General features: G+C 42.3%; 1 protein-coding gene across 1 annotated transcript in view; it reads right to left on the minus strand.

Annotated features, from left to right (window-relative positions):
• cacna2d3a (calcium channel, voltage-dependent, alpha 2/delta subunit 3a) overlaps positions 1 to 25114 on the minus strand; it is a 117690-nt gene that overhangs the window by 79751 nt on the left and 12825 nt on the right. The window contains exon 3 of the mRNA XM_053424071.1: positions 15103 to 15219. Within this exon, the coding sequence (XP_053280046.1) occupies positions 15103 to 15219 (117 nt within the window). The remainder of the gene's footprint in view (positions 1 to 15102; positions 15220 to 25114) is intronic.

Genomic DNA, 25114 nt, shown 5'->3' on the forward strand with positions numbered 1-25114 from the left:
TGGGACTGGCTGCAGATTCACTTTTTACGTAGCTGGCTGATGGTCAATCTCATCCTCTTCTAACCCAAACTCACTGTCAGACTCTGAATTGACAGAAACATGATCTTCATATTCTCTAAACTCTTCCCCTTCATTGTCTTCTAAAGACTTTCTCTCTTCAAAAATCATTTCTAGATATTTTATCTGTTCATTGGGGCTCATGTGTAGACTGACAAGAGTGTGTTCAATTTCTAATTAATAAACGTCAATACTGATGAAAAACCTTGTTTCATATTCGTTTTTTTCAATCATATCTTGATTGTAATTGATGTTTCTTTGTTTAAAGGACACATTAATGTGATTTGGTTAATCACTCATCCTTGAAGTTATATTACAAATCAAATAATAAAATTGTGAAGTATTAAACTGGTGTTTACTATTATCCCTGCTGTGTTAGGTGAAAAACAAAATAAGCTGTTTAAATGATTGTATTCTATATAGAAATTTGGAGGCCAAAACCTTTTCCCTTTCCTCTAATGGATTGGATATATTGGAAATATCTGAAACCACAACTTGGTACCAAAAACTGAATTTTAACAATTCCTTTTGGAATTTTTTACTTCTGAATGAAGCAATAGTAAAAAACAAACATACAAACAAACAAATAAACAAACACCCAAGCCTCCTTATGATCTCAACACCAGTTGCAAGCTGTAAAGCTTCTGTCCAGATGGGTTTCCGACTCCCAAACACTCTTATCTCCCTCCTTTCATCCTCTTGTGCACATACAAAATCTTTCTATCCCACATCTCTTCCCCTACTTTCTTTACCACTCAAGTTTTACAATCTATTATCCATCTCAGAGCAAGATATTACTGAACTGAAACATCTCACTCCTATAGATCTTTCTTATTCCTAAACACAGCTTTATCTTTCTCGTCATTAGTTCATCTCTCAAACCTTCAGTCAACATTCTTTTACTTTCTTTGGCAAGTCCTTTACAAGTTTACCCTCACATCCATACATACAACATACATCAGATGGCAGGCGTATATCACCTCTAGTCTAGTTTTCTAGTTTTCTGTCTCTCTCAGTCAGCAAGCTGACCTTGACTCTTTTTTCTCCTCCTCTCACACACACACTCTTTCATTCACACTAGTTCCTTCAAAAATAACTCCCTATATTATATAATCAATATTCATTTATAATTATTATATTAGTAATTTCCTCTTCCAAAGTCTTTATTTGTAACAGCCTTACGTTATTTATGCCCAATTTAGGTTGAATTTCTAGTTGCTATTTTGTTTATAACAATAGCACAAAGTTAAATCTGATATCAGGTATATTAACTTCCCCTGAGAATAAACTCTTTAAGTCAGTGATTGATAGTAAATAACTGCTTCTTTCTTCTTTAGAAACAGACAAACCCACCTTTAAATAAAACTCTAAACCCAATATGTTCCTTCCTCCTCACAAAAATATCCTTGATAACGAAATCTATGGTCAATACGTTTTAAACAGAGATAATAGTCATTGCAACGATTTAAACACGTTTCTATCTGCAGTGTTGCTCTGCCTTTACGTTTTCAGTCGTCGTCTGAAAATTTCAAATAAGCTCTGATTTCTAAAAGTGAAAGACGCACACAATAACTTTTACAAAACTAAGCCAGAATCAATCACCTCAGGTCTTTGTCTCATGAATGATAAACAACATAAGCCAAAAAGGACATTTCATATATGTATGCTTTTAACCCTTGTGTGGTGTTCGGGTCAGTGGGACCCGTTTTCAATGTTTGCTAAAAGAAAAATGAAATATTTTTTTCATCCTGAGACTCATTGGCCTTGGCTCATTTTCTGTGATGAACATATAGTGGAACATATATTCAGTGACTTTACACTTTACACCCCCCTTACACATTTATATTACTTAAGTGATGTTCGGGTCCCCTGGACCCAGGACTACATGAAGTGTTAAATTGTACATTTCAATCACCTCTGCGCCCACATTCCTGCACATTTACGTAAAAGTTCTCTGCCAGTTACTGCATCCCACAAGGGTTCTGTTGATTCCCCTTTGGATTTGAAAACTCCAGCACGGATAATAACCCCAAAGTATGCAAATAAATGGGTTTGGTCCATCTCATTCTAGCTTTCTACGAAAACATGCTGTCCCTCCAAATTAGTGCAATCCAGAATGATTTTCGTGATGAAAAGTTCGTAAGAAGGCTTGGTGTCCTGCACATGAGTCACTGCTATCCGTGTCAGCCGTGATTGCACCTTATTACATTGGTAGCGATGCGGGGTGGCTAAAGTGCAAAAAGACCATTGAATTGTCATCATTTGTTGTCATCCATATGTTGGCTGCTGATGGCCTGGCCTGGATTTGGGACTGGCTGCAGATTCACTTTTTACGTAGCTGGCTGATGGTCAATCTCATCCTCTTCTAACCCAAACTCACTGTCAGACTCTGAATTGACAGAAACATGATCTTCATATTCTCTAAACTCTTCCCCTTCATTGTCTTCCAAAGATTTTCTCTTCAAAAATCATTTCTAGATACTGTATATGTTCATTAGGGCTTGTGTGTAGACTGACAAGAGTGTGTTAAATTTCTAATTAATAAACGTCAATAGTGATGAAAAACCTTGTTTCATATTTGTTTTTTCCAATCATATCTTGATTGTAATTGATATTTCTTTGTTTAATTGCATTTTATCACAAAAAACGAAAAGCACTTTTATTCATGAATGTGATTTAACAGGGGCAAAAAACAAATATTAGTCATATATGCTGTTTATATTGCTTGTTATTGGGATAAAGTTAACATCAGTTAGGTATTTTTACATATATTGTTGTAGCTGTATTGATTGAAAGACCGAATAATGCGGTGGGTCCACCAGACCCACGAACATTGGCTGGGTGACCAAAACACGAACACCACACAAGAGATTGCTCCTCTCTACTAGCCTGACGTTGTCAGACTCACAATTCTAGTCAGAATGTGAGTCTGAGACCACTCCATTGGGCTGTGATTATGGGGCGTGTTTCAACTGACCAGGAAGTAAAATTCTTCTTCGCTCAATTGGATAGACCTACAACCAATCAGAGCAACGTAGTATGTGACGTATGCTAAGCAACGCATTGTGAGTTATTTACTAACGCCGGGTTCACACCGGACGCTTCAGCGCAGCGCCAAGCCTTAAATAACAGCTGGCTCCCATCCACTCCCATGTTAAAACTTTGTGCCGGTCACACTGGAAGCTGAAGCACCGCGAGGCAGCCTTGGCGCAGCGCGGTGCTTCAGCCTCCGGTGTGACTGGCACAAAGCCGTGCAGCGATCTACTGGATCAACGGGTGATATTATTAGCGCTGCCCGGCGGTTCAGCGTCGCTTCAGCGTCCGTTGTGAACAGCCAAGCGCCGGGGCGATAGGGATTAGCGCGGTGCTCTGGCGTCGCCTCCACGTTCTGTGTTCCTCTTTCAAAATGAATGCGCTGTCGATGTCTTCTAAAACAGACTCAATGGCAGCATCTACACATCTCAGCTCGCCAGCGGCAGGCATGTTTGCTGAAAACGAATTCAACCCAAGGGCACTGTGATGACGTGGTTGATTACGTTACCGTTGATCATCTGTCAATCATCGTATAAAGCCCGCCCTGACAATCTGATTGGCCCGGTCGGGCATAATTTTTCCTCAACGCAGCGACTCCAGACCGAACTGCCCGACCTAAAATGTTGTGGGCGGGGCTAAATTCGTCTGGCATCCAGGCTACCTCTCTACGTCTCTGTGTAAGTCTCCTGCTGTTCGGGTTTCCTCCTACTTAGTTAACACAATACAGAATCTCCCAACTGAGATTGTGTTTATGTGCATGTGTGAGAGTGAGAGAGGGAAACGGGTAAAAAAAACAAACATGAGAGAGCGTGTATTGAGGGAATGGGGGAAAAGGAGGGTTGTTTGTGAACAACGAGGTGTAACGTGAAGTGAGTTGTAAACTGGCAGGTGACTAGCTTGTTGGTCAAACCTTGCATATTCAATCCAAACATCTGAAGCAAGCACATGTGTGCACACACACAAACACGTAAGTGTGACACGAGCAGCACATGGGAGCACAATGTTTATAAGTCCCCAAAGATTTGAACAGTATTAATTTCCTTTATCCTGTGTGTGTGTGTGTGTGTGTGTGTGTGTGTGTGCGTGTGTGTGTGTGTCAGTCGTGCTGCTACTGTGTGTGCACGCATGCTGTTTGAGAAAGCCAACATTGTAATCTAGAGCAGTGCCAATCATTTTCTTCACCATACCAACACACCTGGTTCTATTTGACTATTGATTCATGTATACATTTATTCAGGTTCGTCCACGGTGCCTGTGAGAGAGCGTGCATGCTAGTGAGTGTGTGTTTATGTGTGTGTGTGTGTGTGTGTGCGTATTTGTACTGAGCATAGACCTTACTGACTGAGGACAATTTGGATGATCCTCAATTATTCCTCAGAGGCTTTTTTGAGGGTTAAGACTTGATTTTAGGGCTAGGGTAAAATATAGTTCAGGTTAGGGTGTGTGCGTGTGTGTTTGTTTGTGTGTGTTTGTGTGTGTGTGTGCCCCCATGCTCGTGCATCCGGTCATTGACAGACACCGCAAAACCTCCGGCATGTGCAGCTGCTGGAAGCTCACAACAAAGCATGCTCTCGGAACAAACACAGATAAGGACATTGGAATAAAAGGAGGATGGGAGAAGAATGAGAGAATAATATTCTCCAAAGGTCTGAACGCTTAGCCCCACACTCCCAGCGAAATGTCAGGAGCTGCCTGTGAAGCCGGCGTCGATACAACGCAAACACGTTTCAGCATTTGCGTGTGTGTGTGTTTGTTCAAAAACGTCAGTGTTAATGATTTTCTTAGCTGACACGTGTTAAGATATTAGCCCTTTGACCTATTCTGTCTCGCGGCCGCTTTCGCAAATGTCAATCACTGAATGTGAGCGTAAGCATGTGTGAGTGAGATTCTGGGAACAGCAAGAATGTGTCACAGTGGTGTGTTTTTGTGAGATGCAAAAAATTAAGCTTATTAATGAGTCATACTGTACACACAGACATACACACAATATAGCCTATTGCACAGGATTACATCATCTCATGGAATATATTCATTGATATTGCACATGGCCAATTATTTAATCTCTCCTACACTCTGCTGAAAATTCAAACACTCGATTATGACCTGCGGATAATCTATGGTGGCATATTATTCATGTGTTGTATTTTAGCATGTAAGAAGATGGGAATTAACGCTCCAGGGTAAAAATAACTAATAACAGGGAGATTTTCATCCGGAGAAACTGACTAGAGATAAGTACTGGTGATGGTGAATTAAAATTCAACCCATCACCAGGATTCCAGGTGGTGTGTTGTACTTATCTGAGTGTGTGTGAGAGTGTGTGTGAGTGTGTTGTTTTGCTGTCGGCATCCGCGAGTGTGTTTGCGTGTTTCTCACATACAAATATAAAATTCAAATGAGCCTGCCACATCTTTTTGGAAATAGGTGATCCTGCCGAGGTGTATGAGGCCGTTTAAAAAGAGAGAGGAAATGACTTTTCTTCTCATGTCATTCCATCTGACTCGGTACAGGATGACAGCGCTAATTAAACTGACACAGTCAGAAAGGCGGGCCCTGTTGTGTCGCTGAAAATACACACACACACACACACACACACACGCTCCTACTCAAACACGTGCGTTCACAAGCCTTCACTGTAGCTGACAGCGTAAAAACGTAACACGCAGAGCTAACAAGACTTGCTGTGGTAATTGGATTTAATTTGTTAGCGCCAGAAAAAGGGGTCTTCATCTCCACCTGATTACAGATCCCTGCTGGGTTCTCGCTGGCCTCTCTGCTCACTACAGAGCTTTGATTCTCAACTCGAATCTGACGAGACCCACCCCAACCCGTCTATTCTGGATAAGGCTCTGTTTTATCTCAACTGCCTCGTTTTTCTATCCATACCACGTGTCCTCTGAGGGAGCTGGAGCCAATCCCTGCCGACGTTGGGCGCAAGGCGAGTAACACACTGGACAGGTCGCCAGTGTGTTGCAGGGCCAACATACAGAGACAAACAACCATTCACGCTCACGTTCACACCTAACAAGAAACCTAACCCCAATCTGTCTGCCTTTGGACGGGAGGAAGCCAGAGCACCTGAAGAAAACTCACAGAGACATGCAGCCGTATCCTTGTGTTTTTAAGCCCAAATCAAACCACAAGTAACAATATGTTGGCTTAAGAAGTTCAGATTTACGGCAGATATTGCATTCACTTGAGAAAGGGTTAGGGTTAGGCTTAAGTCATTTATTCTGAATTGATGATTTATTTATCTTGTTTATTAATTGGAATGAGAAATATCTAAGATCATATGAGACAGTGTTAATTTTGGCAGCTATTTTTGATTTAGTCTTAGTCTTTTGACGAAAATGCATATTAATTTTACTCACCTTTTAGTCATTTTAATCCTTCTTAGTTTTAGTCTAGTTTTAGTCGACGAAAACTAATTCCATTTTAGTCTAGTTTTAGTCACATTTAATAGCCACATTAAACTCCTTTTCTATAAAAACATATAGCTGCAGCCTAATAGCTTAAAAATATATATTTAATTTTAAATGTGAAAACAAATAGGGAGAGCAGGTCAGACTGGAGCCGGACACAGAAACTTCAGCTCTGTACAAACCAACTGCAGCTTCTGCTCTGATGAAGAAGCTGCGGCGCTGATCTCTGAGCAGCTGAGACCAGAGAAACTCTGGTTTTCACTGTTTTCATAGTTAAGAAGCAGTCGGTCACTGAGAGGCTGCTCCACGAGAACGCGCTCTGCTTTCACTGTGTCTCCCTGAGCGAGTGCGCGAGGTGGGGGGCGGAGCTACGGACCGGAGCGCTATCTGGGGCGCACACACACACATACACAGACACACACAGACACAGTCACTCGACCGCTCCTGATACTTCATGACGGCCTGATACGATGATGTTTTAAAAATTATTGTGACTTAGTCAACCACCAACATTTTCGTCTCGTCTCGTCAACGAAAATTAAAATAGATTTCGTCATAGTTTTTATTTTCAAAGATTCGTTTTCGTTACGTCTTCGTCTCGTCTTCGTCATGGAAAAAAGGTCGTTAACGAATATATTTCGTCATAGTCTTCGTCAACGAAATTAACACTGATATGAGATCATTTTCTATTAAAAATAATCTGCTGTTTTTCTTAATTAATGAATTGTTTAAGTACAACGAAAAACGGATCAGATTTATTTTTCTCTAGTGAATGCAAACCCCTTCCTTACAGATCTAGCCTTGTCAGCACTTTCCACGTTGCTTTAGATCTGTCATGTTTGATCAAATAATGCATATACACATGACGCCTGAGAAAGGCCCTATATGAAGGGATTCTTTTTAATTGACACAAAAGTCAGATGCATGAAAGAAACGTACTGATATTCATGTCTTCCCGTTCAATTAAACCCAATCTCAATCATTTCTCAATCCACCCTTCCAGTCCGCTTCTCTGACATTTGCACTTCCCCCCCTTTCACTATCTGACATCCTGTGATCATGATTTGCCCGACGACAGATTCAGCTTGTTTACGCTTTCGAAAGTTCATAAACGATCCCCCTCATTTAGCTGTCAACGTGATTGTCTTATTGTTCCGGCGCTGTACTCGCTGTGCAGCTCTCCTGATGGCTGGAGCCGCTGACCTTAACAAATGCCGATCCATTATGAATGCAAACGCTGAAGCTGTGAGAGTTAGCGAAGGCTGTCATATTGCTGATCTATGCCAACAACCGCTGCCAGAAAAGCAGAGGAGCAGCGGATGAAGGGGGGGGGGCACATACATTATTGACTGGTAGCGGAAGTTAAATGCCTCTTCTTTTTTTTTTAGAAGTACATTAAGCCTTGCCTCGGCGCATTCCCTCCACCAAGAGGAGGGGAGGGCAGTGGCCTGAATCTGAACGTTCTCCCGAGGTAGCCATAGACAGGACCACAGTTCACTTCAGTTCTAACTAGACTTGCATGAAGATATTCCCAGAGGTGCCGCGCGCTGTTGGCTAAGCATGTATCTGTACTTTGGGCTCAACCTCAACTTTTATTTGAATCAATTTTTTGGAGGTTATTCTTTTTTGAAGAGATCTGGACATTCCATTTTGTTGCTTTTTATGCTGACTTTTTTCTCTAACTTGAAAAAACGGTGGCATGATTCTAATTGGCCAGATTGTTTTCCTCAGAAGTAAAGGGAAATGCTAACTTGGCCTGCTGGATCAGGGCAGGTCCGACGGGTCCGGGTTCTGCCAAAGGCCTGATCCGTTGAGGCCTGAGCTGGGCTGAGCAGGACTGGCTCGGGTCACCCCATCAATAGCACTGGGGACAGCAATTAATATTGTCAAACCAGGCCAGGAAGAGTTGCAGCCTCAACAAAATGGAAAAGTGCTCTGTGACACTTTGCTTCCTCTGTTTTGCACATTCGGATTGGGCAGGAGCCAAGGAGCCCGAGCATGGGGGAGAGGCAGGTGCGAATGGAGGGAGAGGGAGGAGGGTGGTGCGTTTTGGAACATCAGATCCCAATAATCAATACTTGACAAGGTCTCAGCAGTTCTGCTGACTGAAAGGGAATATGAAGTGCCTAATCCAGCCCTGCCACCCTTCTCAAATTTCCTCTTCCTTCACTTTCATTTCATGCTTGGACTGAACTTTTGACTTTAGGTCCCTTTCTTGACAGTTACCTTCTCATTCTCCCGGCCAACGTCCTCATTTCATCATTCAGTAAACAAATCCCCTCCCTCTCACGTTGATGACTTGGTGAGAGGAAAACAACTAAAGACAAGGAAAAGGGGAAAGATGGTCGCTGTCCTGTCCGGTCCTGACATCTGCTGGCTGGCTCTGCCTTGTCATAGGCAGCCATCATTCTCAAAGCACACGCACACCCACCCCCCCGATGTGATACTGCAGACAGCTAATGAAATGAGGGAAATGAGGGAAGCAGTGGTGTGAGCTCAGCATGACAAGTGTGGCGACCCAGGCAGGAAGGCAGACATGGGCGAAGGACACAGCGGAGCCGGATGACACCAACTCACGAGGCAAAATCTGAGATAAGTATTTTTACCTAGAATACACGTTTGAGAAAAAAATCTGCAGACCAAATGGTGAAACAGGGAACAGAACAAAAACAACGTAAAATGTGTTTCACTACTTGTTTTATAGGAATGTTTCAATGTGGAAATATCATCACACAAGATTCGGTGCAGCTTCTCTTTCTTGTTGGAATATATAATTTCTCATATACTGAATTAAGGCCAACCAACCCATTTCTTGATGCTATCAACTCTGAATACTCACATCACAGAATTGGATGAGAATGTTTATCAAATTAATGTATTTTGCAGATTTTCTGAAAGTTAAAATATGCACTACTTATGGATGACAACTTGGATGTTTTGTTGTTCTGTGAAAATTAAGACCTCACTTTTGTGTGGCCCAGTTAACCAGTTAAGTTGCAATTCACGTCCTTGTCTCTTCCAAACTCATATGATCAATGAAGTGAAGACTTTGACTAGATTCAATAAGAGGCATTGAGAAAGAATGTTTTCTACTGTCACACTGACCTCGACCTTTGACCATTATCTATTCAGTTCATCCTTAAGTCAAAGTGAACATTCGTGCCAAAGTTTAAGAAATTCCCTCAAGGTGTTTTTGGAGGTATTCTGTTCATAAGGACGTGTTGAAGCCAGGGCTGTTGAAAGGGTGGAGGAATACAGAGCACTATATTTTGAGAATAAATCAAAAGTGAGGGAACCTAAAGTGTCAGTAATAATCCTGAATTACAGTAATTGGGCAGGAAAAAGTTAGAACTAGAAGTAAGTCTGTAACCTCTTACGTTAAATAAAACAAAAACTTTTTTTTTTCTTGGCATGTTGGTCTGTCGGGATTAATTTGAACAATGCTGTGACATTCTCATCAATAAATCCCTGTTACCAGATGCCAGCTAAAACTACAAAAACCGACAGGAAAATGTAAAACAACAGCAATTCTTTTCAGCTAATAAGAGAGAACACATCTTTATTCAAATCATCTCCTGCAGATGATGGGTTACTCCACATTTTTGAAATACAAAATTCATGTTTGAAATTCACTGTGCACTGTCAGGTAGCGGAAATTAATGTTCACAGGAGGTTTTGCTGGCAGTGGAAAATTCATTAAAAGTCCGGCGTGTGCGCTTGTGTGCCTTGTGTTTGTGACACACACACACCTACGCAGCCCGCCTCCGCTCTACTCTGGTAATCACATGGAGGACCACAGAGGTGTAGCTGCCACAGGTAAATGATATCAGCAGGTACAGAGCGGAGACTGAATGCCATTACAGGAGAAACAGCCCTGGCAGCAAGGCATCCACTCTGCTTTGAAGTGCATTTGTCACATGAAACACAGTCGTGCTCGACTTCAAAGGGGACATTACAATAGTTCCATGCCTTTCAACTTTGATAATAACAACATGTTCACTGTTTCCTTAAACCGCCTGCTCCGGAGAGGGAGGAGAGGAGGAGAGGAGAGGAGAGGAGAGGAGAGGAGAGGAGAGGAGAGGAGAGGAGAGGAGAGGCTGCTAGACAATGATAATGATAATATCCCACTGACTCAGGACCTGATGAAGGTAACAGTAATTAAAAAGCAACTATGCTGAGCTAAGATGCTGAGCCCTAAAATAAACATAAATATACACACACATTGATTTACAGTGCACACACACACACACACACACACACACACACACACACACACACACACACACACAAAACATCCTTTGCAAGCACATGTTTACTTTCCAATGTTGTGCTCTTGACCTTTTTAATCTTATATTGGACCCGCAATTTAATTGAAGGAACTAAATGACGCAACGTTGCCATAATAATGTGGAGATGATAAGGAATGAACACAATGGAACACCAGTCGCGGTTGCAATTACACAATAATACATACACTGTCACTCTTTGTTACACAAAACGCACAACGCGCAGGAAGCTTAACTGCTATAAATGAATTGCATAAATTTGTTTCTCTACCATCTTGATTTCGCCAAATCAAAAGGAATGAACAAGAATGAAAGTGCAAACCTTTTCTCACCTAAACACAGTCTAAGAGAATGACATCAGCAACCCGACACACACTTTAACAGACGCGTCGTTTTACAGCCGTGGAAGCTGCTGTCTCTCCGCAGGTGGCGAAGAGCGATAAAGAGGGGGAATCGATGTGGAGACGGGGAGATAAAACCGCGCTGACGGACAGCGGAGAGCGCCTGCACGGAAATTGGATCGCTGAAGCGCCACATGTGCTTTGGCAGAAAGGCAGAGAAACAGGAAGAGAGAGGTGAGAGAAAGAAGGGAGGTAGGGATGCTTGAGGACAGGAGTGAACGAGAGGGGCAGACAGAAGAGAGTCCAGTTTAACTGAAGAGAAAAGAAACTGGCGAAAAGAGAAGGACTTAATGTCGGTGAATAACCATTCATCACATTGATATCACTGTCAGCAGTGGAAATGAGAAGGGTGGAGCTGATCAGGAATCATGATAACAAGTGACAAGGTTTAAATTCTCCATGAACGTGTGCACGGGGCTTTTCTTTACCTTCCTGCTTTCTGAAAGTTTCTTCCAGATAATATGAACTCTTTCTTCTCCTCGCAAGACCTTCATCTTTGTGAAAAATACAATTCTGCTACACCAGTGTCCAGGGTTCCCCCTCTCAACATTGCATCACCACATAACATGTATTGCCCTCACAGATTTAGGATTAAGGATACATTTATTAATCCAGATTACATGCACAGTCACACTACATACAGATGAGGTAAATTTGTTCTCTGCTTTTGACCCATCTGGTAAACATAGCAGGACACACAGAGCAGTGGGCAGCCATGCTGCGGCGCCCGGGGAGCAGTTGTTGGGGGAATAAGGTAGACAGCGGGGGGGTAGTGAGAGTCCTCTTTGCACTTTCGAACAGATCCAGGTGTTGTCCATCCAGGTATGTTTTATTGTCACTGCGAGGAGTCGAACCAGAGACCTTCCAGTCTGATGTCAGAAACTTTCTGCCCATAATCCACTTTTCTGCCTCTAGTCCACCGCCTCTCACAGTAGTGAACACAACACTCTGAGGTTTGGCCGAGGTCCGCTGAAATGACTTTCGGACACAAATGGCTTCAAGTTTTTTTAGGCTCCAATAATCATGAGCAAATATCATTAGGATTAGCAATGCAGCATCCAAATATACTCAACTGCAGCTTCTCATTTTATGCACCGACTGGTCGCTGTTGCCGCTTCATCGTGCTGGCTATAACTCATTAACATTACGGCGGACCTGAATTACACTCGGCTGTTATGAGTCTACGCTCGCTCTGCATGCCACCACACTGTCAGTGATAATGTGTGAGAGACGATCAGCCACTGTGTAACACCACTGTACAGGCATGAGTGGACTGGGTGTTTCTGCAGACCCCAACAAATCCGATAGAGTGAGACGTCTTCATGTCGTGTCACTGTCGTGGATGGCTTTCCCCAAAATGAACTTCCATTCACATCATAGCAATCAATGAAACGTTTTACTTGAATACCTTGAATACTTGGATCATAACTGTCTAACTAACTAGTTGTGTTTTTATATTTGGTGTATTTTTCTTTTAAATTCTATGAAAAGTGTTATAAAAAAATGCATTTTTATTAGGCAAAAACTAACTAACCAACTTACTTACAAAAAATAGTAGGCCTATATTTAAATAGGATATGACTAGGAAAGAAGTGTTATATATAATAGGGTGTGTGGAGGGGGATCATGGTGGCGGCCTGAACATTGTGATGATGGTCAGCCTTCGGCCAACCCCCCCCTGACATGTACACTCTTCAGGCCTCCAGCAGTCAGCTGGCACCTTTAGAGAAGCCATTAACAAAGCGAGCCCTCATATCTCCGGGGGTTTAACTCTCCAAGCGATAGCACACACAGACAATTGTCATCAAGCAAGTTTATCAGACAGTTAAAACCGTTTAATAATGAAAGATTACACTAGATTAAAAACAGCAGCTAATACTGGTTTGGAAAGCATATGGCGCTGCTTTAATTACAAAATAATGTTCATTATTATTAGAGAGCTGATTAACTCCTAACGGGAGATTAACACTATTCAATTAAAACCATGTGTTTATGCCAACAGTCATAGCATACAAGTAGGAGCCATGTTAAATGCCTGATGACTCACATCTGCATTGATTACTTCTCTATGTGCTCAGTGAAGACAGGTGCATGTGAACAAAATGAATGTAACACAGTGAAACAGGCACGGTCATGTAATCAATGTGGGCAACTGCATCATGCAGAAGACTAATAACACAGGCACGAGCAAAACCAAGGCACGGAAATTGTTTGTCACTATCAGTGTCCCTCCCTCTCTCTCTCTCTCTCTCTCTCCCGCCCTCTCTCTCTCCTCTCTCCCTCCCTCCCTCATGTCTCTTTCAGCATGTATCCTCCAACCAGACTCTCTGAGAGAAATCCAATTTCTGTGAACAGCACCATGTTGTCCTGATAGGATCTATCACCCGGAGCTCGAGCTGCAGCCAGAGAGGCAGTGCTCCGTGGACACATCCTGAACTGCTCCTGTCACAAACGCGCGCACAAACACACACAGACACACACACACACAAGCATGCACACACACACACACACACACACACACACACACACACACACACACACATCTACAACTGCAGACACACTCGCTTACACACATGCTGTAACTGCCCATGTCACATATACCAACAACATCTGAATGATCTGAGAAAAGAAGAAAACAACACAAAATGTACCTAACTAATAGCCCAAGCTCGAGTATTATCCACAAAATGTAGAGGGGGGATATTCCAGGCTTACGACCCATATCTGTAGCATCTGTGCCTCTATGGCTGGTGCTAACTCTGTCCTTGTCTCCACTGTCGTAGAAATTCAGGGAAACTAGGGCGCACACAAAACAGTTTTAAAATCCGTCTGAAAGCAAACACAGACTCACTGTTTCCTTTTATGATTAGAAAACAAGAAAAGCAAATGAACCGTCCAAAAGACAATTTACTGAGTGATCCAAAGCCTCTCTTCTATCCCAGACGAGGAAAACATCCATGGATGAAAGTAATGAGTAAATACAACTGATGTCAACAAGTTTCACCTCAACCAAATCAACTGGAAGAAATTTCAAAGACTGGCTAGACCAAACAGTCAGCTTGCCATTCAATAAAGAAAGCAATATTATATAATTCAACATTAATACATAGTATCAGAGTATCATGGTATAAAAGCCAAAGCAATCTATGAGAAATATATTTGGTTGAAAGATGCTGAAATTATCCTAAAAGTACTCATATGTATTAGATATTACATACTTTATATTTAATAAGCTTAACATATTTGACACGTATCTAAATCTGCAAGGTCGTTGACTATTCCCGTCTGATATGTATTCAAAATGGATGAGGTCCACAAACGAGCACATCCAAATCATAAATCATGCGGTTTCAGATTTACTGTAGGAGCTTTGTCCTAAACTGGCCTCCTCCAAATACTGATGTTAGGTCTGAGCAGATCGATTAAGTGACACAGGCACTGATGGGTGGATCACAGCCTCTCTGTGTCTGTCACCTCAGCCCCGACAGCCTCTCTTTCACATCTCTCTCTCTCTCTCTCTCTCTCTCCCTTTCACATCTCTCTCTCGCTCACACACACTCCAGATGTGTCTGGTTTCACTGGGGCAATCTGACACGACAGCACTTCTTCAGACATCCAATACGGTCGGCAGAGCGCTCAGAAATAAGCACTTTACCAATAATTTCATTCGGCTCAGTCCTGTATCTTTACTTTTGATTTCCCAGCCGCTCTGGGAATAGATGTAACAGAAAATGTACATGGTCAGCGCTGTATTGTATGCACTAAATATGATATTCTTATTGTTAAGAGGACATTTTCTTATTATAAGAGTTATTTCAGAGTTTAATATTTTGGCTCAGTTCCGAATATACGTTTTTGATTCGGTGTGACAAATTAAGATTTACTCAAGGAAACGGGTCGTACCTTCATCGCCTGTGCTTTCTTGTGAAACATCTCCTCCATGTCCTCCGCCAGCCTCTTCACCAGCCGCAGCCCATCAATCTCCTCCACCTGCACCGCCCGCTCAAACTCCTTGTATTTCTGAAAGTAAAACACACATACACGTTATCAGGTTGCAACACGGCCACTGTTTGGATCAATACTTATTGAGCTCATGCCAATGTTCAGGATCCAATCACCATTTCATCTCACACAAGAACAATTACCTAAATTTTTACGGCAAAGCAAGGTGATGAAGAAAATATGAAAATGTAATTTCCGTGCTGGTTGCAGGCTTTGGTTCAAATAAAAATAAAAACATTAAATACTAAGTTGTGAGGAGTGATGCTCATTAGAATGCAAACCTCTGCCAAGGCAGTCCCTTCATGAAACCACATTTAAATTCACCCGCTGCAGATTTTTATTTGGATCTGCACCAAATTGCAATATAAATATCCCCTGAACATTCTTGCTTTGTTTCATTAAGACCTGTGAATAATTCTCTGAGAAATCAAAGAACATGTTGAAAAATGCCATCTCTCACTATGGTAGAGAAAGTGTAAATATTTTGGGAATCAGCCTCCGATTTAAAAATAGAACTGGTTCTTCCCTGACCCACATCGTATCCATTTGTCACGACCCCGGCTCAGAAGGCTCGACAGAAAGAGAGGGAGACGCAGGTTGAAGGATAAAGGATGATTCATTTATATAAATAAAAGTGTCTGATTGACAATGAACATAACAAAAAGTAAGCATGTAATGAGGTGTGTTCATCGGTGGAATCAGTAGTGAGGGTGCGTGTATGCATGAGTGAAGCGTGTGTGGTGAGGGGGGGATGGCTGAGAACAAAGCAATGACGAGGCATGAAAGTCAGGTTAGTGAGAGAGAGAGCGCCTCATCCGGAAGGACAGAGTTTTTATAGCAGGGAGCACAACGGGCCCCGGTGCCTCCAACTAGCAGAGTCAGCCCAGCAGTTACCTGCAGAATCACAACAACAACAAACTAAGTCAAATAAACAAGGCAGGGGCCCGTCACACGAGAATCCGATGTGGAACAGGTCTTTCTGTATAGTGAAGAGGAAGTGGTGATTGATTAAATAACAGTGCATCCGTCCAACATCTATACCGCTCAGGGCTCTAGGGGGCGCTGGAGCCAACCCCAGTTGACATTGGACGAGAGGCGAGGTACACTGGACAGGTCGCCAGTGCACCACAAAGACAACACACAAAGACAAACAACCATTCACGCTCACATTCACACCTAAACTGCATTTCCTTTGCCTGTGGGAGGAAGTTGGAGAAAAAATCGGGGACTAGCAGCGATGCCACAAAGTGCAAAGATTCCTCTGTGTTGCTTCTCCAAACTAATCTACATATAAACGAATCCAATCAGCTCAGCAGAGAGAATTATCAGCCACCTTCAAGTTTTACCCACCACACATCTAAGCCCTGATGACACACAGCTGCCCCTGGGATCCGCAATACACTGAAATCACAATATTCTCTAATAAACCCCTGCCAGGGTGCTTAGCTTAACCAGCGCCTTAACAAGGGGACAGTGACATTAAGTCTCACTAATTCCCACCCATACATGCCCCCCACACACACACACACACACACAGAGAACTGATCTGGACGAGGGGTATATTTGGACAGAAAAAAAGAGGAAGAAGAAGAAGAGAAAACCATTTTAAACATAAAATATGTGCAAAGCTGCAGGCGGCTGTGTTTCACTCTTTGGGGATTTAACAAGCAGATTACCTCCATATCAAAATGAATACCCTCTCTCATGTTATGCCAACCTGCTTAGATGCATGCTCTTCACTGCGCCTGCACAGCAACACATATGAGGAGCAGGGTGAGCGGAGAGAGAGAGAGAGAGAGAGAGAGAGAGAGAGAGAGAGAGAGAGAGAGAAGAGAGAGAGAGAGAGTGCACACCAGGAGGAGGGGAGTGGGGACAGCATCAGACACTCAGGCAGTAGTATCAGGTTTTAGGCAATCATGTGTAAAACTGCAGGACATCGGCAGACAGAACGAATATCTTTGTGCCTCAGACTTAAACTTTGTAAGCATTGGTTCTCAGTTGTAGCTGAAGATGACAAGAGAGAGAGCAGAGCAACTAAAGAGAAAGTTCCATCACTTGAGTGTCTGACTCCCGAGACATATTGTTTACTGGACCACGTCACTGAAACAGTAAGCCGTCAAAGCAGTCGAGCACACAGAGTGACGCTGAGAGGAGATGCAGGCTTTGACCGCTGATCATTCTCTTTTTTAATAAATTATCAAATATTGGCAAAATCGCTTTTTTGGTTTAGGTGCGGAAATTCGGGCTCATTTGCATGTTCTCCTTCCCAACAGAAAGACATACATGAGGAGAGGCTAAAGAAAGAGGGACAAAGATAAAGAAATTAACAGTGCAGTCTCAGTCTACAAAATGTTATTTTTCAGACCCATATGAGGTCACCATGACCTTGACTTATGACCAACCAAATTGAGTCAGGTTATCCATGAGTCAGAGTAAATGTTTGTGACATACTTTCCCAGTGTGATATATTTCCTGATACATCAATCACAAGAGGTCACCCTGACCTTTGACCACCATCATCTATTCCTTTCACCAGTGAGTCCAAATGAACATTTGTATCAAATTCAAAGAAATTCCCTGAAGGGGTTTACTGAAATGTTCCATTCACAAGATAGGTCCCAGCAGCCTTGACCTCTGACCTTTTACCATCAAATTCTAATCTGTTCACCTTTGAGGCTAAAGGAATATCTATATCAAATTTGAAGAAATTCCCATAAGACGAAAGCCTGTTTTTTGAGGTCACAGCAACCTTGACCTTTGACTTCTGTCTACCAAAATATAATCAGATTGTCACTGAATCCAATTGAAAGTTTGTACTCAATTTGAAGAAATTCTCTTAAGGCAATTTCAATATCTTGCTCACGATTTTGGGAAAGGCGATGGATACATAAAAAGCAAACATCATGTGGTTGCAAAGAGATTCAAAGAGATGCAAAGAAAGGTGTGTAAGAAAGGAAACAGTGAAGACAGAAACATGCTAATGGTGAGAAGTGAAAGTAGAGGAGCCGGAAGATGGATAATCAGAAATAACACTCAGAGATGATGCTGGAGTGGGAAGGTCAGAGTGGTGTGAAATGCTATCTGACCGAGAGCTGCAAGCTGACACAACGCAGGAAACAGGCGGAAATCACTACATTTCCATTTAGCTTCAGATTTCACGACCAACACAGAGAGAAGAACGACTCAGACCACACAAAGTAATGGATTACCTTCAAATCTGTTGATTGCTACATTCGTCATTACAAGCAACCAATTATACGGAGTGCATGGGGCCAGAGCCCAAAGGTAGTGTTCCAGTGACGCCAGAACAATCCTGCTGCTTGGAAACTAATTGAAAAATGAGAACCATTTTTTTTGTATACAGCAATTATAGTGATTAGAGGAAAGAGGGTCTGATTCATTGAGGTACATTTTGAGGTGTGTCCATCTAACAGTGTAATGTAAGGGGGGGGAGGGGGGTTGAACCTCCTTTTATGTACGAGTGAATTGTTCGAGCAGGGCTCTCACTTTTTATTTTGGAAATTCGAACATTCATTCTCACTTTGGAGCAAAGGTTCATATTCGTGCTATAGCATCCAGTTCGACCGAATAACAAAAGGTCTTAAAGCCTGTCCGACCGTCTGAAGTAGTTTGCCTCACGATCCCGCAGGGGGCGCTCACGATCAGCTTGCATGCTCTCCTGACGGTAAGCCAGTCATGTTCCGTTGTTTTCCTGTGTAAAAAATGAAGGACCCTAGCAAGCAAAGCAATCCAGTCATCGTTCGTAACAATTTGCGTTAAACACGATGTTTGGAAAAACTGACAGCCCTGAAGGACTCGAAGATTAAAGAAGCTGGAGCAGCGGGAACAGAGAAGCGCCCGTAGAAGTCTGGGAGAACTGAATAGAATAGAAACCGGTTCATCTGTATCTCCACATCATGCTCCGTTCAAAGCCACGAGAACACAAGAGACGCCTCAGAAAGATGCCTCTGTTCTGCATATGATAAATAGTCAATCAAGAAAGAATCATGCAGAACTCATTAATGTTTTTTTAGACACAACCTTTTCTTCTGACCTGTTCTTTGTCACGACTACCGCAACTTTTCCATTTTTTGACAAAAACTTTGTTTGCACAACCCAACATCGCCGCTAATTAATTGCAGAAGCATGGAGTCTGTGGCCAATCACAGTGACTGGCTGATGACTCACAAGCCAAACTGCAGTGACCGTAGCCGTGTGAAAGTCGGCACAGTAATCCCTCCGCAGAATGTCAGCGAGACTGAAAATCCAGCTTTTAAGCCAATCCTGGTTCCTGGCTCAGATGAAGCTGTCGGGTCGACTGGCTTTACTGGTTTCTTCACCAATTTCTTTTTTGTTCATTCGCCGTTTAGTGTCTCCCCGTGAGTTTCATCTTCACTTCTCTAGTTAATATAGTTCCTCTCTCATATCCCTTCTCCTCTCTTACTCCCACTTCTTTTGCTAATTATAAAAATGAATGGGCTGACTTCATGGACCCACACAGATTATTCTTTCTGAAGAGGTTTGCCCAAGTCTTTACTATTGAAACCAAAATACCTTTCCTCCACGGCTCTGCTGAATCCCAGTCCGGGAAACTGGTCCAGGCACACGAGAGCCCACAGCCTGAGCTGAAGTGTTTATGTGTTTGTGATCACATGTGTGTGGTCAGTTGAGAGGCTGAGAGGCTCCGGCTGACCACAGGCTGTCTGCGGCGCTATGTTCAGTCAGGCTGACCGGAGCGGAGCGGAGCCCAATTAGCCCGGAGCTATACTGGTCACATCACATCATCATAACAGGAGAGCCAACTGACTATATCCAGAACCACCATTTCCCAGGTGTTCTGATTAGGGTTGCAAAATTCTGGGAACATTCTAAGTGGGAAACTTTCCATGGGAATTAACGGGAATATACGGGAATATACAGGAATATACGGGAATTAACAGGAATTAATGGGAATTAAAGGGAAATTGTGTGGGTAATTTATACTAACTGTATTTACCTTGTCATATACAGACATAAATATAAACATTTGTTTTATCATAGGCTGATGAGAGCCCTGAGGTAACTTTTGGCACTTGACTATATGCTTCTGGATCTTTGTCATTCTCAACATAGGTATTTGCATCGTATTTGCAAATGTACACTGCCTTTCCTTCTACATTGGCTGGGGTAAAATGTCTCCACACTGAGATAGTACACGTGGAAGTGTTCTGTAGAATAAGATGAGAAAAAAAGCTTGTAAAAAAACACTAAAGAAATGCCAGAGATATAAATAGTTGGCTAAACAATTGGAATCGTCTTTAAAAATATTTTACAATAAATGGATAAATGAATAGAAATAGGCTAGATGAACAGATGAACAATCCTCAATCAGCATGTTAATATATTTTCCCCAGTAATATCATCGAAACTTACCTGACTAATCCTGCACACTACAGCAGGTCTGAATAGCCCTGGTGTAGTGTGAAATTCAACGTGCAGCGTGTGCTGCATTCCATACATCTTTCAAATAGAGTTTTGAATGATGTTTTTATTGCTCAGCGTTTGATTTGAGTATATATTTTTTTTCAAAATTACCGAGCTGAATATTCCCATGGAAAGTTTCCGGAAATTTACCGAAAATGTTCCGCCCCTTTGCAACCCTAATTCTGATCTCTGTGCAAGTGTCCTACTCCAATAGGTGGATCCTGCTGCTTCTATATATGACATGTATGATACAGTTTATCAAGATTTCAAAACGCACTGGTCCTGTGTGTATTGGTATATAACTATAAAACGGAGCACCTGTTCCGGTCTGCTAGTCCAGCTCCTCTAGCCGCTGACGACTGGCGCAGAAGATTTGGTCCAACTTGCTGTGAAGCACAAAGTAATGTTTTCTTTCTTCTTTTCTTTCCCCAAGGGGTTTTCACATTTGCTGGAATCGGCTCGAGCGTGTGCACCTGCTGGCCTGCATGTGCACGTCCTGTTCTTTTCACCAGGGGGATTTTCTGCTGACCTATAATATGCGATTGGCTTCAGCTCACATATTTTTTTTGCAGTTATTCCAATTTTTACAACCTAACTGCCTTCTTTCATTCCATCATTACCTCCACCGAGGAGGTAATGTTCCACTGCACGTTTGTTTTATTAGTTTTTTTTTTTCCCAGCAGGATCAAGCAGAAAATACTGAACAGATTTAGTTGGTAACAGATTGTGTGAAATTCGGTGCAGCTTTCTTGAGTTTAAGAGGAGTTTTGGGGCTTGGCGGAGGTGTGTGCTCTGTTGAGTGTCATTCTAGTTCTTACTCGTTTCAAAAACATTCGACTTGCTAGTTTGGCTGCTAAGACAAAGAGTTGTGGGTAGCTCACAAGTTTTAAGATGTGTCGCTGTCATTTCTGCTGTTACTGCAAAATATAAAGAAGATGAGTGGAGTTTCATTTATTTTATTTGTCCAAAGCAGTGAAGAAATAATAAAATCATACAACATCAACGTGTCTTTCGATGGCAACGAAAAATCATGTCCACGTGTGTTTAATGTAATTCTTCAACACTGTTTAATAATAGCACCAGTAATAAGCCATTCTCTCTTGTTTGAATTATTTACATCGGAATCCATCGTTGTTGTGAAAGCAAGGTTGAGAGTGTTGAAGTCCTGACTGCTTCTCGGCATTAAAGAGACAATTGATCAGCCAGAGCTTGAGCAACGAACCAAGCTCCTCTGAGACAAAACACTTTTGCCGCCCTATAAACCAAAGTAGTTGCAGCTCAGACTCGAATGAACTCCCCCCCCCCCACAGCGAGTTCCATCTTCGGGCACTAAAAGCTTCTTGTGCGTCCAGTAAAAGACGAGTGGTTTCAGCCGTGTTGAGAACAGAGAGAATCAGAAGTGACACATATTGTGCAGTGTTGTAACCTAATCCCTGTCTTTCCTTACCCCCTCACCTGCTCTGCTTTGGTGCATCACATGAACGAGCTGATGCAGCTAATCTCTCCCCTACACACTGAGCTCTGGGTCACAGGCAAGAGAAGCCCTGCATCCAGGCTGCACTTAGGCAGAGAGAAACGACTACACGTTGCATTCTGCATGAACACACATGTGTACTCCTAGAGGGCACAGGTATTACAGGCAAAGATCCAGAAGATAGAGTAAGAGCGAAGCAAGAAGTAGGATGTATACATTGTGTTTTTTGTTTTTTTTGTGGGCATCAGTTATTTTTGTTCCTGTGATGTTGTGTTAGAGTGTAGACACATGAATGAGATAAGTATTTGTATCCATGTGTGTGGTTTCATTGGGGTTTGATAATAAAGTGATCAATGAAGGGGAAAAACTTCATTTCACACTAAGACTGAATCGCAATCCCCCGAATCCCAGCTCATTTTACGCGTCACCAGAGCCCACTTTACCTTAGCCCATTCGCACATAATCTCACAGCTGTTTGAATCCCCCCCCCTCTCTCTCTCTCACAGACACACGGAAAAAAATGCATGTCTTCAACATCTGTTCACAGACATAAACAATGCTGCTTGAACTATTTGCTCATCAATTACAGATGTTTTTTTCTTAAATGTTGAATGTTAATGGGGCAAATCGTGACACATAAACAATCACAAGACCTAAATGACTAACCAAATTTTAGATTTCATCACTATGATTCATTGAATGAGGCCGAACCCTCGCAGCAGAGGACTTAACCCTAACCCTACAGTAACTATTGTGAATGACACATCTGTATGGATTGGTTCAAAAATCAGAAGCGTTTGTTTTGTTAGATGCTGCCTGCTTGTCTGTGGATGAGTGGATAGTTTCAGTGTATGTGTGTGTTTGTGTGTGTGTGTGTGTGTGTGTGTGTGTGTGTTTCGTTCTGACCTTTAATGGGCTCTTTGAGGGGTTTTGACTTGGTTTTAAGGTTAGGGTAAGGGGCTAGGGAATGAATTATGCAAATTAACGTAAACACTAAGATAGATAGTATGTGTGTGGGGGGGGGGGAGGGGGGGTTGAAGCAGGAGAGGAGGATAAGCCCATTTAGCAGACTCTTCGATGCACTGAGACCCTGAAATGATCTGGATGAGGAATAAGTGACAAGAAAAGAGGAACTAAAAGACGGGTGAAGAAATATGTGGCGACATAGCCACAGTTCCTAAAACTACACTTTCTTTGATTCCAAATGTGATTTGGATTTTTGATTTAATGTTCATTGATAAATATGTAAATAAGGTCAAATGCTCTGTAATAAAGCTACAAATTTAAAAAAAATTATAATGTTAATGAGTTAGAGTAATGCTCGAAATCGGGATTTGACATCCATGGTTAAGATTCTTAAAGCACCAGTGTATTTTTAGGCAATGTCCGTTTATGCTATGTCCTGCTTTTATCCAACTAAATGATAGAGGAATATATTTAACTTTCTCCTTCCAAACAAATACAAAGAGTACATGTACTATCTAATAAATACGATAGATTGAACTGAGGGGTTCTGGACCAATTCCCAAATTCAAATTGGTCTGGCGATAGATACCGCAGCCTATTAACAAGTAATGCTACATCCAAATTGTGTTGGCTAGCTTTTGCTAAATCAAAACAACTGAACATACTCAGGCCGATTTACCGTCTGACCTTAGAGATGACCCTCTACAGACCGTCGGAAACGAATGCACTTTGACTGATGTTGCATTACTTCTCCTGGGAAACACACTCTGTCTATTACTTGAGCAGGGGGACGGGAGCGCCGGTCCAAATCCACAGCAAGAAATCCCTGCTGGATCACAGGATCTCCCAGGAACGGGCGACTTGTTGCCATGCCCTCCTCCTTTCAGACGCTGCCTTGTACGGCAGCCGACAAATTGTTCCCTCAAAAGAAGAGCGCTGGACGCAGATGAAGTGGAACAATTAATTTCACGCTTGTCCTCCCTGCCTCAAAAGCATGTTGGTCTGAGTCCCGTGTCTGGTGGCACAGAGACACTTCCTGCAGATTGCAGGGCACACACACACACACACACACACACACACACACACACACAAACACACAGACACAAGTGTAAATGCTAATCACATGGACATAAAAACAAGACATACTCTATACACAGATAATTCAGGGATCATAAACTCCTCCTGCCGTCCCGGCCACACCTTCATCGTTTCTCTATTCACCATAATGCAATCCATCAGTGGGGACGAGTATAGTATTGATCACAACACGCAGAGACATCTCATAGTAAGATCAATGCTCTGAATGAATGGGGAGGACTGGGAGAACACAGTTCTGACAGACCAATACATCATGTGGTGTGAAGGGGGCAGCTCCTGATATGAAATAAACTGTGTGGTAAGAAGTGAGCTGGGAGCAGTTGATGCCTTGTCCCAATTCAGCCCTTAGCCCTACCACTTGGTCAGACCCCTTCGTTTTGCACATGGCCATGAAGGGGTAACCTTAAAACGAAGGGGAAGATGGAAATGTACGAATGCTTTTACGAACAGAGGAAGAAAATCAACATGGCGCTTCCTCTGCGCTTCCAATGTGACTGACGTTAACATGGAAATAACCGATGTAAACAAGCTGATGGTGTATCAATCAATAAATCAATCTGTCCCTTCTGTCAGATGCATCACTATTTAATGTTGGCTGATAACAGTTGTTGACATAATAAGGTTAGTTGATTTTGTTTGTCACTGTAATAACATTGGTTGGCTGCTGATGATGTAGCGACTGGTGTCCCAATTCCTACAGGAAGATTTTTTCTAGCCAGAACTTTTTTTTTGGGGGGGGTATTTGATCATAACTCAAAATACTGTGGTGGAGCCACAGGTATGTATTATCAGTCGAACAGTGAACTAAAGGTTCCTTTCACACAGACCACAGGGTGGTTTATCTGTGCAGAGCATAACAAAGTATTAAAAGTTATATAAAATATCAACATGGATTCTTTTTTAAATCTCTGG

The sequence above is a fragment of the Pleuronectes platessa genome, chromosome 6, assembly GCF_947347685.1.
Source record: "Pleuronectes platessa chromosome 6, fPlePla1.1, whole genome shotgun sequence".
NCBI classification, from domain to species: domain Eukaryota; kingdom Metazoa; phylum Chordata; class Actinopteri; order Pleuronectiformes; family Pleuronectidae; genus Pleuronectes; species Pleuronectes platessa.